Genomic DNA, 13,334 nt, shown 5'->3' with positions numbered 1-13,334 from the left:
AGAAGGTGGAAACATGGGACTTTTCATCTGATATCCTTCTGAACTGTATGAATTTACTTAACCATAATCACATGTTCTAACAATAATCATAGTAAAAACTAGCTTAATAAAGGCTGATGCTTGGACGTTTTCATTCTGTAATGTAAGAAAGAAAAAAAGTCTTTGAACCTGGAGAAGAAATAAGATGTCTTGGGTTCCCGAGGGTTTTAAAGACTGCGTTTCCCTTTTCTTTCTCGGCTGCCAGGCTTGGGATTTTAACAAAGGAAGGGTGAGTGGAGGGGCAGATTTTTTCCCCATCAGGTCATACTCCTCCCTAAATTAGAATTCCAGGTCTAGGGTAATGCTGGGTCTGTCAATATCAGGGAAGTATATTCTCTGGGCAAATTAAAAGCTTTAGATCCAGAGAGAAACAGAGACAAAGAGAGAGAGACAGACACAAATCAAAAGGGGACTCCCCCACCCCTTTTGATTTCACCATTTCCCAGAATGCCCTGCACAGGGGTATGTGACTCAGCATAGGGCTCACTGTGGCGGCCGTCTCCCTGGCCTTCAGCACCCCGCCAGCCAGAAAGGTGCACCGCCCACAGGCTCCCCTCGAGAGGAGCGTGCCAAGACCTCCTGGAAACATGAATAAAATGTGCTTGCTCTCTGCCCTAGCAGTCCTACTTCTGGAAACGTGTCCTTCAGAAAGCCTCACATGGGTTCACGGTGCCATGTGTACACGGATGCTTCCCAGGGTCTGGTCTGTGGAGCAGAGAGCAGCCCCCAGCTGCGCAAGGGCCGGCCCACCACCCAGAATCACACCCTCCAGAGATGCAGGCAGATGCACATGGCGTGCAGAGGCTCTCACAGATACAACGTCATGTGAAAAAAGAAGTATGTACAGTGTGAAACCATTTTTAGAAAACTCACACACAGCTCACCTTGGTGCACTGGAGTTTACCAAACTCGTTTTTAAGACTGGATGCATGAGGGATTCACTTTTTTTTTTTTTTTTGAGTTCAAGTCTCTCTCTCTGTCACCCAGGCTGGAATGTAGTGGCGCAATCTCAGTTCACTGCAATCTCTGCCTCCCAGGTTCAAGCAATTCTCCTGCCTCAGCCTCCCAAGTAGCTGGGATTACAGGTGGGTGCCACCACGCCCGGCTAATTTTTTGTGCTTTTTTTAGTAGAGGCGGGGTTCCACCATGTTAGCCAGGATGGTCTTGATCTCCTGACCTCGCGATTTGCCTGCCTCGGCCTTCCAAAGTGCTGGGATTACAGGCATGAGCCACTGTGCCTGCCCACCCACCTTTTTTTTTTTTGGAGACAGGGTCTTACTCTGTCACTCAGTTTGGCATGCAGCGGTGTGATCTTGGCTCACTGCAACCTCCACCTCCTGGGTTCAAGTGATTCTCTGAGTAGCTGGGAGTACAGGCGACTGCTGTCACACCTGGCTAATTTTTGTGTTTTTGGTAGAGACGGGGTTTCACTAAGTTGGCCAGGATGGTCTTGAACTCCTGACCTCAAGTGATCTGCTCATCTCTGCCTCCCAAGTGCTGGGATTACAGACATGAGCCACTGCACCCAGCCAGGATTCACCTTCTTGGAGACAGGGTCTCGCTCGGTTGCCCAAGCTGAAGTGCAATAGTGCAATCACAGCTCACTGCAGCCTCCACCTCCTGGGCTCAAGCAATCTTCCCACCACAGCCTCCTAAGTAGGTAGGACTATAGGCGCCACCATGCCTGGCATTTTTGTTTTGTTTTTACAGACTTTCGCTCTTGTCTTCCAGGCTGGAGTGCAATGGCTTCATCTTGGCTCATTGCAACCTCCACCTCCCAGGCTCAAGCAATTCCCCTGCCTCAGGCTCCTAAGTAGCTGGTATCACAGGTGCCCACACCTTGCTAATTTTTGTATTTTTAGTAGAGACCGCGTCTCACCATGTTGGTCAGGTTGGTCTTGAACACTCCTGACCTCAGGTGATCCACCTACCTCAGCCTCCCAAAGTGCTAGGATTACAGGCGTAAGCCACTGCGCCTGGCCAAGAATGACATCACTTTCTACACATGAATACAGAACCACTGCCAAGAGACTTATGTCAGGTACGGTGGCTCATGCCTGCAATCCCAGCACTTTTGAAGGTCTAGGTGGGAGGCTCACTTGAGCCCAGGAGTGCAGAGTGCGAGACCAGCCTGTGTAACACAGTGAGATCTCACCTCGACAGAAAGTGGAAAACTAGGTGGGTGTGGTGGTGGACTCCTATGGGGCCAGCTACTCGGGAGGCTGAGGTAGGAGATCGCTTGAGCTCGGGAGGTTGATGCTGCAGTGAGCTATGATGGTACCACGGCACTCCAGCCTGGGTGACAGAAAGCCTGTCTCAAAAAAAAAAGCCTTCAAGAGAAAGAGCAAGTGAGGAAGCAGCGCATATGCAGGAGGTGGCCACATTAATAAACGGGGTGTGAGGGAAGCCCACACAATCACATGTGCACAGTCATGTCTGGGACATTTCTGGAAGGATGTATAAATAAAACGGTGGTTGCTTCTGGGGAGGGAGCAGGATGGCTGAAGGCCAGGGTAGCGAGAGAGGCTGACTTTAGTAGTATTTTGGTTTTTTACATGTTTTACCTTTCAAAACCTCAGTGACAAAAACATCCTTCAGGTTATGTCTGGCGGCACTGGACATAATCTCTGATTTGCCTCTCTTGTCTAAATTTGGATTTTGGGTCTGGTGTGATGGCTCACACCTGTAATCCTAGCAGTTTGGAAGGCCAAGGTGGGCAGATCACTTGAGGTCAGCAGTTTGAGACCAGCCTGGCCAACATGGCGAAACCCATTCTCTACTAAAAATACAAAAAAATTAGCTGGGTGTGGGGGGGCGGGGCAGAGCCTGTAGTCCCAGCTTCTGGGGAGGCTGAGGCATGAGAATCACTCTGGTAAGCCAAGGCTGCGTGAGACAAGATCATGCCACTGAACTCCAGCCTAGGTGTCAGAGTGATACCCCCTTTAAAAAAAAAAAAAAAAAAAAGGGGACTCTGAGGGGTTAGGAGGAAGTAGGCAGCTGACAAGGGGGTTCCTGCCCTTGTCCCCAGACTGTTCTGCCCTCTAATGGCTGGGACAAGGCAGGCTGATGAAAGAGGAGTCCCAGGATGAAGGGGCTAGAGGTGCCTGCCTGGGCCCTAGCATCAGCCAGGACCTGCAGCTTTAGAGACTTCTATGGCAGCTGCTCTCAGTCCCCATGGAATCTAGCTTCTCTGTCCTTCAATGGGTCACTCTTCTGACAAACAAAGATTACACCCTAATGGAGGAGAGGCTGTTTCCTCAAAAAAGTCATTCCTCAAAAAATTGGAGCCACACCTCAGGTGCACATCTTCTGAGCTTGGGTCTCGGGTGATGAGATGCCCTGTCAGTTAGAGAGGCTGAATCCTGGTTCGGCCGCTCTGGCTCAGTGACTTGGACCACATACTTCTCCGACTGTGTGCCTCAGTTCCCTCATCTAGAAATGGGGTAACCGTGAGATCCCTCTTATAGGGTTTCCAGGAGAATCAATGGGGCCAGGTCCACACAGCTCCCTGTGCTGGCTGTGGCCAAGGTCATTCCTCCAGGGATGCACAGCCTCAGTCAAGGCCACTTTGGAATGTGTTTGAGGTCCCTGACCAGAATCAATGGAAAAGGAGGCAGAGACGTTTAGCAGACAGATTGGGTAATTATTCCTGGGAGGATGAGCTCATACATGGTGACCTTATGAGGACAAATGACAAAACCAACAATTGTCACAGTTATGGTGGTTAAACCTCAATTAAACAAGTAAGTTTAGGCGAGTGACTCGACCATTCTGTCTCTTAGTTTTTCTCATCTGGAAAACAGGATGTGAAGTTGCTACAACCATTGTTTGGCAGGGAGGACTGAATGCATTACTATAGGGGTGGGCTTGGCAGAGCAGGTATCTGTATATGCAGGTGAATATGCTCTACATGTAAGTTCTTGTGCCTTGGGATAAAATTTCAGTGACAGCACTGTACACAGACTAGAAAAAAAAATGGACAAGTTTAGGCCAGGTGCAGTGGCTCACACCTGTAATTCCAATGCTTTGGGAGGCTGAGGCAGGCCAATCACTTGAGCCCAGTAGTTTCAGACCAGCCCGTGCAACATGGCACAAGATCCCGTCTCTGCAATAAATACTGAAAATTTACAGGTGTGAGCCACTGCATCTAGTTGTGATTTTTAAAGTGTATTTACAACTAAATAAATATTAAAAGGGGCCTGGTGCGGTGGCTCATGCCTGTAATCCCAGCAGTTTGGGAGGCTGAGGCGGGTTGATTGCCTGAGGTTGGGAGTTCAAGACCAGCCTGACCAATATGCTGAAACCCGTCTCTACTAAAAATACAAAAATTAGCGGGGCGTGATGGCAGGTGCCTGTAGTCCCAGCTACTCAGGAGGCTGATGTAGGAGAACTGCATGAACTAGGGAGGTGGAGGACACAGTGAGGAGAGATTGAACCATTGCACTCCAGCCTGGGCGACAGACTGAGACCGTCTCAAAAATAAATAAGTAAATAAATATTAAAAGGAACTTTGAAACAGTTTCATCTGTGTCCCCCCTATATGTGCTATGTTTAGTCCACATAGGTTTATATACACATGTACAAGCCATCTCTGGATTTTACCACTGGGAAGCTGTCATCGTTGAATAGGGCTGATGTCTCTCCAGCTGTATCTTCTGGGCACCTACTAAGTGTGTGGTCTGCATGGGGTTCAGGGTGTCTCTGTTCTGGGCCCAGTGAGGATGACAGAGAGGAAGCAGGTTGCCAGTGGAATGGCAGTCACTGTGCCCTAGGACAGGTGCTGGGGAAGGGAGGAAGCGCTGTGGTCGGTGGGGAGGGCTGAGCCTGGTGTGGGGGTTCAGAGAACTTCTCCAAGAAAGATGTGTCTGTGTTAAGACCCGAGGAGGGTGGGACTGGGCCCTCACAGAAAGCCGTGCTGAAGTACCAAGCCCCAGCATCTCCAAATGTCACCTCATTTGGAGACAGGGTCTTTACCCACAGAGGTAGTCAAGTTAAAACGAGGTCATTAGCGTAGACCCTAACCCCGCTGGACTGGTGTCCCTGAAGAAAGGGGAAATGCAGGCACAGACGCAGGGAGAATGTCATGCGAAGAGGAGGCAAAGACAAGGCTGACACATGTATGTGCCAGCACCCACTGGGTGCTAGCAGGGAGGCCAGGAACAGATTCTCCCTCACCACCCTTGGAGGGAACCACCCTGCCGACGCCTTGACCTCAGACTTCTGGCCTCCCCAACTGTGAGATGATACAGTTCTGTAGTTTAAGCCACTCAGTGCGGGTACTTTGTTATAGCAGCCCCAGCAAATTAACACGGGTGGGCGGGAGTGAGCCTGGAGTGGGGGTGAAGGTGGGGGGGTTCCAGGCAGAGGAAGCAGTGGGCACGGGTAATTGTTGAGGAAGGTAACAGGGTTCAGCAGGGCCTGACTTGGGCCACAATGAAAAGTGGGGGCCTTATAGTATCTACTTATTGGGGTTTCCACGAGAATCAATCACGATCCATTGGTCTTGTGTGCATGATGGGGCACGTCCTGTGTGCCGGACACGTTACAAGTGCCTTGTGACCAAGACGGTGGCACCTGCTTTTCCAGGGGGGATATGGGATGTGGAACAGAGTATAGTGCCATGGAATGACGGCCTGGGCTACTGAAGGCCAGGAGGACCTGTCTGAGGGGGTGGCAGTAGACTGAGCCCTTGTCAGCTGTGCCCGAGAAGACTTGGAGGGAGCTCACTGCAGGCAGCAGTGAGAGCCAGTGCAAAGGCCCTGGGGTAGGCCTGGATGTGGAGAGTTTGAGGAGCAGCAAGAGGCCAGTGTGGCTGGAGCAGAGCAAGGAGGGGAGAGTGGATGGGAAGGAGTGCAGAGGTGAGGGGCAGATCGTCCAGGGTCTGAGCAGGAGCCTGGGCAAAGAACACAGCACCTGGTATAAAACGTGTGTAGTCAACGTGAGCCTCCACCATTAATCCCGGGAGCAGGCTTTAAGCCATCAGTCTAGTTTTCAGAATCCCCTCTGGCTCTCAGCATGAGCTCAGCACACTCGTCTGCTGATATCTCCAGGGACACCATTTCTGTCTCCTGACACGTCTCTCCCCGAAAGCTCTGTGTCATCCCCCAATTTGAATGTCCCCATCTAGGTCACGAAAGATGACACTACAAAGAACAGGATGGAGGAGGGCAGAGCCCCTCACTCAAGAGACATGAGCCTTGAGCTCTGATCCAGGCTGCATCTCTCACCAGCCGTGTGACTCTGGGCCTCAGCCGCCTCATCTGTAAAAGGGGGAGGACAGGTCCACCCCGTGGAGCTGTTATGGGATCCAGTGAATTCTTCCACCTCAAAGCATTTAGAACTGAACCCAGATGTGGTGAATACTGAGGAAATGTTAGCTACTGTATCTTTCAACTAAAAAACCTTTTCGCAACTGCACACTCCTCTCCTCTTTCACTTTAAAGCAAAATGCCCCAAATGAACTCTCATGCAGCTCCTCAATTCTGCCTCACCCTTTTCTCCTGAGAGAGAAGAGACCTCAAGAGACCTCTGGGAGGCTTAATCCTATACAGTCAGTTCTCCTCGGCTCATCACTCTGGCCTGGGCCCTGCCCCCTCTCCCCAGCTCCGCCCTCCCCTGGCCCTGGCCCCGGCCCCAGCCCCGCCTCTGCCTCCACCCCTCCCCGCCTTCCCCCTGCCCCACCTCCTTCACTGGCTTCTCACATTGGCTCAACACCAAAGGGTTTCAGTCTTCGTCCCACACTTCTCCCCTACCCACATATGCCCTTCCTCGGGGGCTCTTCCAGCCTCACAGCTTCAGGCTGATTAACGCCCAAAGTTCTCCCTCCAGCCTGACCTCTCTGCTGAATTCGGGATTCCTTACCCAAGGGCCTCCCCAACGCCTCCGTCCGGATGTCTCATGCACATCTCGCAGCGAAGCATCCAGCATTGAGCTCCTGCGCCTTCCCCACGCCTGCTCCCCACTCAAGGCAAGTCTATCCTCCAGGGTTCAAGACGCCGCATCATCCTTAACCCCTCTTTCTCTCACACCACATCCACCCTGCCAGCAAGCCCGGTCTGCTCCATTTCAGATAATCTATCCGGAACCGCCCCCTTCTCACCCTCTCCGCCCCGCCCCCCGCTCCCGCCCCCTCATCTCCGCCTGGACCACGAGACAGCAGCTCCTCCCTGCTCCTCGCAGGCTGTTCCCCACACGGAGCTACAGAGCCCCTGGAATGCCCAATTTAGATCCTGCCCCTCCTCTGCTCCACGCCCTCCCATGGCTCCATCTCTTTCAGGGCGGATGCCAAGCCCCTTCCACGTGGCCAGCAAGACTCTCCATGTTCTATCCCCACACCCTCCCCTGGCGCAAACTGTTCCAGCCACATCGTCCTGCCCACAGGTGATGGTGTCTCTCACTGTCTCAGGACCTCTGCAGCTGCTACTCCTTCTGCCTGGAGTGCTCCTCACCCACATAGGGCACAGTGCTAACCACCGTCGACCTACTGCATGCTTCTCTGTTCATTCCATTTATTGCTGCTCACCCCAATTGGAATGCCAGCTCCCCAAGAGGGGTTCTCGCTTGTCCTCTTCACAGCTGCAGACCCAGTTTGTACGCAGTGTGCTCACAGTCGCCTGTGCAATGACAGCGTGTGGCATCACCCATTTTCCGCCCCAGAGACGCCCTGGTGTGGCTGTGGCGGGCGCCTTGCTGGACGTCCAGGCACTTACTTCTTTGGGTCACTGAAGGGGAGTGGCCGTGGTGGGGGATCCTCCGTCCTCTTCCACCCTGTTGGATGCTTATTGCGCACAGGCTGCTTGGAGAAGAAGGACTTGGGGACAGAGGCGGAGAGCTGGAAGGGGCTGGGCTGGGCCAACTGGGAGGGCCGAGAAGTCTCTGCGCTGGCAGTTTTGTAAACCTGAGCCGGGTAGCCAACCCTGGAGCCCATGTCACTGCAAAGCAAAAAATGAAAGAGATAAAAAAACCAAATCCATTCCACATTTGGCAAGACAGAGCTACTGAAGTTCACTCTTGGGAATCAAAAAGTTCATCTGCACAAGAGACACAAATATATTACCATTGTGGAAAATTCCAACGCTATGGAAGCCTATCTGTGGGAAAGGGAAGGCTGCCCGAGGACGGCCTTCTACCACCCCGGCCTCCCTGGTACAACCTGTGCAACTAAAGGTGGGGATCCCACCTCCTGAACATCTCTAGTCGTTTACAGTTTGCTTTATTTCCTTCTTAATCTTTTTTTTTTTTTTTTTTGAGACAGGGTCTCACTCTGTGACCCAGGCTGGAGTGCAGTGGCGTGATCTCAGCTCACTGCAGCCTCGACCTCCCAGCCTCAAGTGATCATCCCACCTCAGACTCCGAGTAGCTGAGACTACAGGCATGCCTGGCTAATTTTTGTAGAGATGTAGTTTCACTCTGTTTCCCAGGCTGGTCTTGAGCTTCTGGGCTCAAACAATCCGCCTGTCTTGGCCTCTCAAAGTGTTAGAATTACAGGTATGAGCCACTGCACCTGGCCCTTAACCTTCTTCTTTTTTTTTGAGATGGAGTCTCATTCTGTTGCCCAGCTGGAGTGCAGTGGCACCATCTCAGCTGACTGCATCCTCCGTCTCCCGGGTTCAAGCAATTCTCCTGCCTCAGCCTCCCCAGTAGCTGGGATCACTGATGTGTGCCACCATGCCCAGCTAAGTTTTTTTGTATTATTAGTAGAGACAGTGTTTCACCTGTTGGTCAGGCTGGTCTCAAACTCCTAACCTCAAATTATCCACCTGCCTCAGCCTCCCAAAATGTTGGGATTACAGGCCTGAGCCACTATGTCTGGCCAGCCTTTTTCTATGCATCAAAAACATACACAAATGTACATAATCAGAGAAAGGGGACATTTTGGTGGGGGGGGTGGCGGGGAGGATTATTGGGTTTTGTTTATTTAAAGAGACAAGGTCTCGCTATGTTGCCCAGGCTGACTTTTAACTCCTGGGCTGAAGTGATGCTCCCACCTAAGCTTCCTAAGTAGCTGGGAACACGGGCATTTGCCATCACACCAGGTAGGATTATATATAAGTTAATAAATCCCTTTTTAGGATCAATTTAGTAGTATTGCAGGATGGGACTTTTGACTACAGTCAAATGAGAAGACTGGCAAATCTCCCCAGTGACAACAAAATTGACCACAACCAACCACTTCATTCAGTACTCCGAAAACTGACCAAACACATGACAATCTGGGAAGAATTTATGCTTGAGAAACTGAACTTTAGGCAAGAACAGAGGAAATTCATTGCATTTTGTCCTTCCCCCCACCCCTTCCCAGCTCAGTGATGAAGTTCTTCCAGAGCAGAGCCTTTGGGATGGTATCAAGGGTACCAACATACGTGCAACAGTAGCTCTGGACGGAGAGGAGAGAAAGGGCAGAATAAATATTTGAAGAAATAATGGTTGGAAACTTTTCAAATCTGATGAAAAACATTACACATCTAAAAAGTGCAACAAACACCAAGTAGGAAAAACACAAAGAGATTCACACCTAGAAAAAGACATGAAAGTTAAATGCCAAGATAAATATCTTGAAAGCATCAAGAGAAAGATGATTCATCACAGAGAGAGGAGCATCAATACAATAAACAGGCCTGTAATCCCAGCACTTTGGGAGGCCGAGATGGGAAGATCACTTGAGCCCAGAAGTTTGGAAACCAGCCTGGGAAACACAGCGAGATCCCATTTCTATAAAAAAGAAAAAAAAAATACAATTAACTGACTTCTCATTTAAAATAATAAAATAAAAAGTAATTTTTAAAGCGCTGAAAGAAAACAACTGTTAACCAGGAATTCTATATTCAGCAAAACCATCCTTGAAAATGAAGGCAACACAAAGATGTTCCTATATAAATAGAGACTGAGAATTTGTTGCTAGGACAGCTGCCTGATACAAAATAATTTAAAAATTTCTCAGGCTTATCCCAGCACTCTGGGATGCTGAGGTGGGTGGATCACATGTCAGGAGTTTGAGACCAGCCTAGCCAAAGTGCTAGGATTACAGGTGTGAGCCACCACATCTGGTCTAAAATTGTATTTATTTACTACAGAATAAGGCCATAAGGAAGAACAGAGGAGCAGGAAACATAACAGACATAGCAAAATAAATAGCAAAATGGCTAATGCAAATCCAACCATTAGCAGTAATAATTAAATTTAACATGAATGGTTTAAACACTCCCATTAAAAGACAGGGATTGTCAAACTGGATTGAAATAGCAACTATGTATCCTTTCTATAATTTAGCAACATCTGTCAATGGGACAAAGAGGATGCACTGGTGAGGAGGTGTCTAGGGAACTATTAAAGCATGTAACACCAAGAATGGTCAGGAATGCTTTCCCCAGGAGGGAAGAGCATCAGAGCTGAGAATTTAAAGATGACTGGCCTCAGCTTAACATTCGGCCTCCCAGAAATCCATGCAATGGAAAAGCCTGTACAAGGCTGGGCATGGTGACTCATGCCTGTAATCCCAGCATTCTAGTTGGCTAAGGAGAGAGAACTGCTGGAGCCCAGGAATTGTTGTAGAGAATCTATCTATTTTTTTTTTTTTTAAATAGAGATGGGGTCTTGCTATGTTGCCCAGGCTGGTCTTAAACTGCTGGGCTCAAATGATCCTCCCATCCCAGCCTTCCAAAATGCTAGGATTACAAATGTGAGGCACCATGCTCAGCCCTAGAGGCCCCACCTGCACAAAAAAAATAATAAAAATAGCTGGGAATAGTGGCACTCGCCTATAGTCTCAGCTACAAAAAAGAAAACCAAAAGCCTGCACAAATACACACAGGCTGCTATGAGGATGGTCTCTGCAGTACTGTTTATAATCAGCAACAGTTGGAAGTGCCCAGGCTGGAGCACAGGGGTGTGATCTCAGCTCACTGCAACCTCCGCACCTCTGGAGTTCAAGCGATTCTACTGCCTCAGCCTCCAGAGTAGCTGGGATTACAGGCATGTGCCACCACACCTGGCTAATTTTTGTATTTTTAGTAGAGACAGGGTTTCACCATGTTGGCCAGGCTGATCTTGAACTTCTGGCCTCAAGTGATCCATCCGCCTCGGCCTTCCAAGGTGCTGAGATCACAGGTTTGAACCACTGTGCTCTGCCACAAGCATATCCTTATAATCAAAAACTATGCAGTCAGTGCAAAGAAAGAGGTCAATCTGTTGATGTATGAGGACAGATGGTCTGAGCTATAATAAATGGAAACAATGCATGGTACAAAACATAATTCTGTGTTCTTTTTTTTTTTTTTTTTTTTTGAGACGGAGTTTCGCTCTTGTTACCCAGGCTGGAGCGCAATGGCATGATCTCGGCTCACCGCAACCTCCGCCTCCTGGATTCAGGCAATTCTCCTGCCTCAGCCTCCTGAGTAGCTGGGACTACAGGCATGCGCCACCATGCCCAGCTAATTTTTTGTATTTTTAGTAGAGACGGGGTTTCACCATGTTGACCAGGATGGTCTCGATCTCTTGACCTCGTGATCCACCCGCCTCGGCCTCCCAAAGTGCTGGAATTACAGGCTTGAGTCACTGGGCCCGGCCGATTATGTGTTCTTAAGGGGAAAAATCTCTCTCTCTCTCTCACACACACACACGTACGTATATATGTGGAGAAAGAAAGAAAGAAATTTTTGAAAAGCCACCGTGTATCATACAAGGTAAGGGTTAAGTGGTATATTTGAAAGAACTGGGTTGGTAAAGGTTTAGAGAACAGTCTCTGGAGGGGTGTACACCATGGATTATCTCTGGAAGTAGTAATGATGCCGAACACGTAGAGAATAAAAGTCAAATTAAGCTGGGCATAGTGGCACATGCCTGTGGTCCCAGCTTCTTGGGAGGCTGAGGTGGGAGAATTACTTGTAAGCAGGAGTTTGAGCATGCAGTGAGGTACGATTGTGCCGCTGTATTCCAGCTTGGGTGACAGAGAGTGTCTCCATCACTAAAAAACAACCAACCAAAACCCTAAAAAGTCAAATTAAACTGTATAAATGGCACTGGGTAAAAAGGAAGTGGCCAGCCAGGCGAGGTGGCTCATGTCTCATAATCCCAGCACTTTGGGAGGCTGAGGGGAGTGGATCACCTAAGGTCAGAAGTTCGAAACTAGCCAGGCCAACATGGCAAAACCCCGTCTGTGCTAAAAATACAAAAAAGAAAAAAATTAGCCAGGTGTGGTGGTGTGCACCTGTAATCCCAGCTACTCAGGGAGTCAGCCTGGAGGAGTAAGTTTTAGTGATTTGCTGCACAGCACCGTGACCACAGCTAATAACGATGTAGTGTATATTTTAAGATTGCTAAAAGAATAGATTTTTAATGTGCTCACTACAAAAAAATAAGTCGGTAAGGTGATGGACACATTCATTGGTTTAAGTGAATCTTTTTTTTTTTTTTGAGACATAGTCTTGCTCTGTTGCCAGGCCAGAGTGCAATGATGCATACTCGGCTCAAACTGCAACCTCCAACACCCTTGTTCTCAAGCGATTCTCCTGCCTCAGCCTCCCAAGTAGCTGGGATTACAGGCACATGCCACCATGTCCAGCTAAATTTTTTCTGGTATTTTTAGTAGAGACAGGGTTTCACCTTATTGGCCAGGATGGTCTGGATCTCCTGACCTCAAAATTTCCACCCGCCTCAGCCTCCCAAAGTGCTGGGATTACAGGCGTGAGCCACCATGCCCAATATGAATCTTTCTATAATGTATACCTAAATCAAAACATCCCAAAGTACCCTGTAAATATACACTATTATTACTAATATCCACCAATTTAAAATGAATGCATGCACGGGGTGGGTGCAGTGGTTCATGCCTGTAATCCCAGCACTTTGGAAGCTGAGGCAAGTGGATCACCTGAGGTCAGGAGCTCGAGACCAGCCTGGCCAACATGGTGAAACCCCATCTCTACTAAAAATACAAAAAACTAGCCAGGCATAGTGGCGGGTGCCTATAATCCCAGCCACTTGGAAGGCTGAGGCAGGAGCATTGCTTGAGCTCAGGAGGTGGAGGTTGCAGTGAGCTGGGATTGCACCACTGCATTCTAGCCTGGATAAAAGAGTGAGACTGTCTTAAAAAACAAAACAAAACAAAACAAAAAGAATGAATGAATATGTGTCTGTCTGCCGACTGAGCTGGGATTTTGTTGCTTATAGCCCTAAGGCATTCCCATGACTGTCCCTGTCTTCAATCTCTGCTAGCTCAGTAGGGCCTTGGCAAAATATCAATTCCCCTGAATGTGCTGTGCAACTCAACCCAGCCCTCTGAGGTGGGCACCCCCCCA

At 49.3% G+C, this 13,334-nt stretch overlaps 1 protein-coding gene across 15 annotated transcripts in view; it reads right to left on the bottom strand.

The window, feature by feature from the left end:
- The window catches only part of SIPA1L3 (signal induced proliferation associated 1 like 3), a 323,626-nt gene that overhangs the window by 19,881 nt on the left and 290,411 nt on the right, over positions 1–13,334 (bottom strand). For all 15 annotated transcript variants that reach the window (XM_078359226.1, XM_078359222.1, XM_078359228.1 and 12 more), the window contains one exon: positions 7,749–7,970. In XM_078359226.1, coding sequence (XP_078215352.1) covers positions 7,749–7,970 — 222 coding nt within the window. The remainder of the gene's footprint in view (positions 1–7,748; positions 7,971–13,334) is intronic.

This window comes from Callithrix jacchus, chromosome 22 (assembly GCF_049354715.1).
Source record: "Callithrix jacchus isolate 240 chromosome 22, calJac240_pri, whole genome shotgun sequence".
In the NCBI taxonomy this organism is placed as follows: Eukaryota; Metazoa; Chordata; class Mammalia; order Primates; family Cebidae; genus Callithrix; species Callithrix jacchus.
The sequence above is the reverse complement of the archived record's forward strand: the minus strand, read 5'-3'. Positions and strand labels throughout refer to the sequence as shown.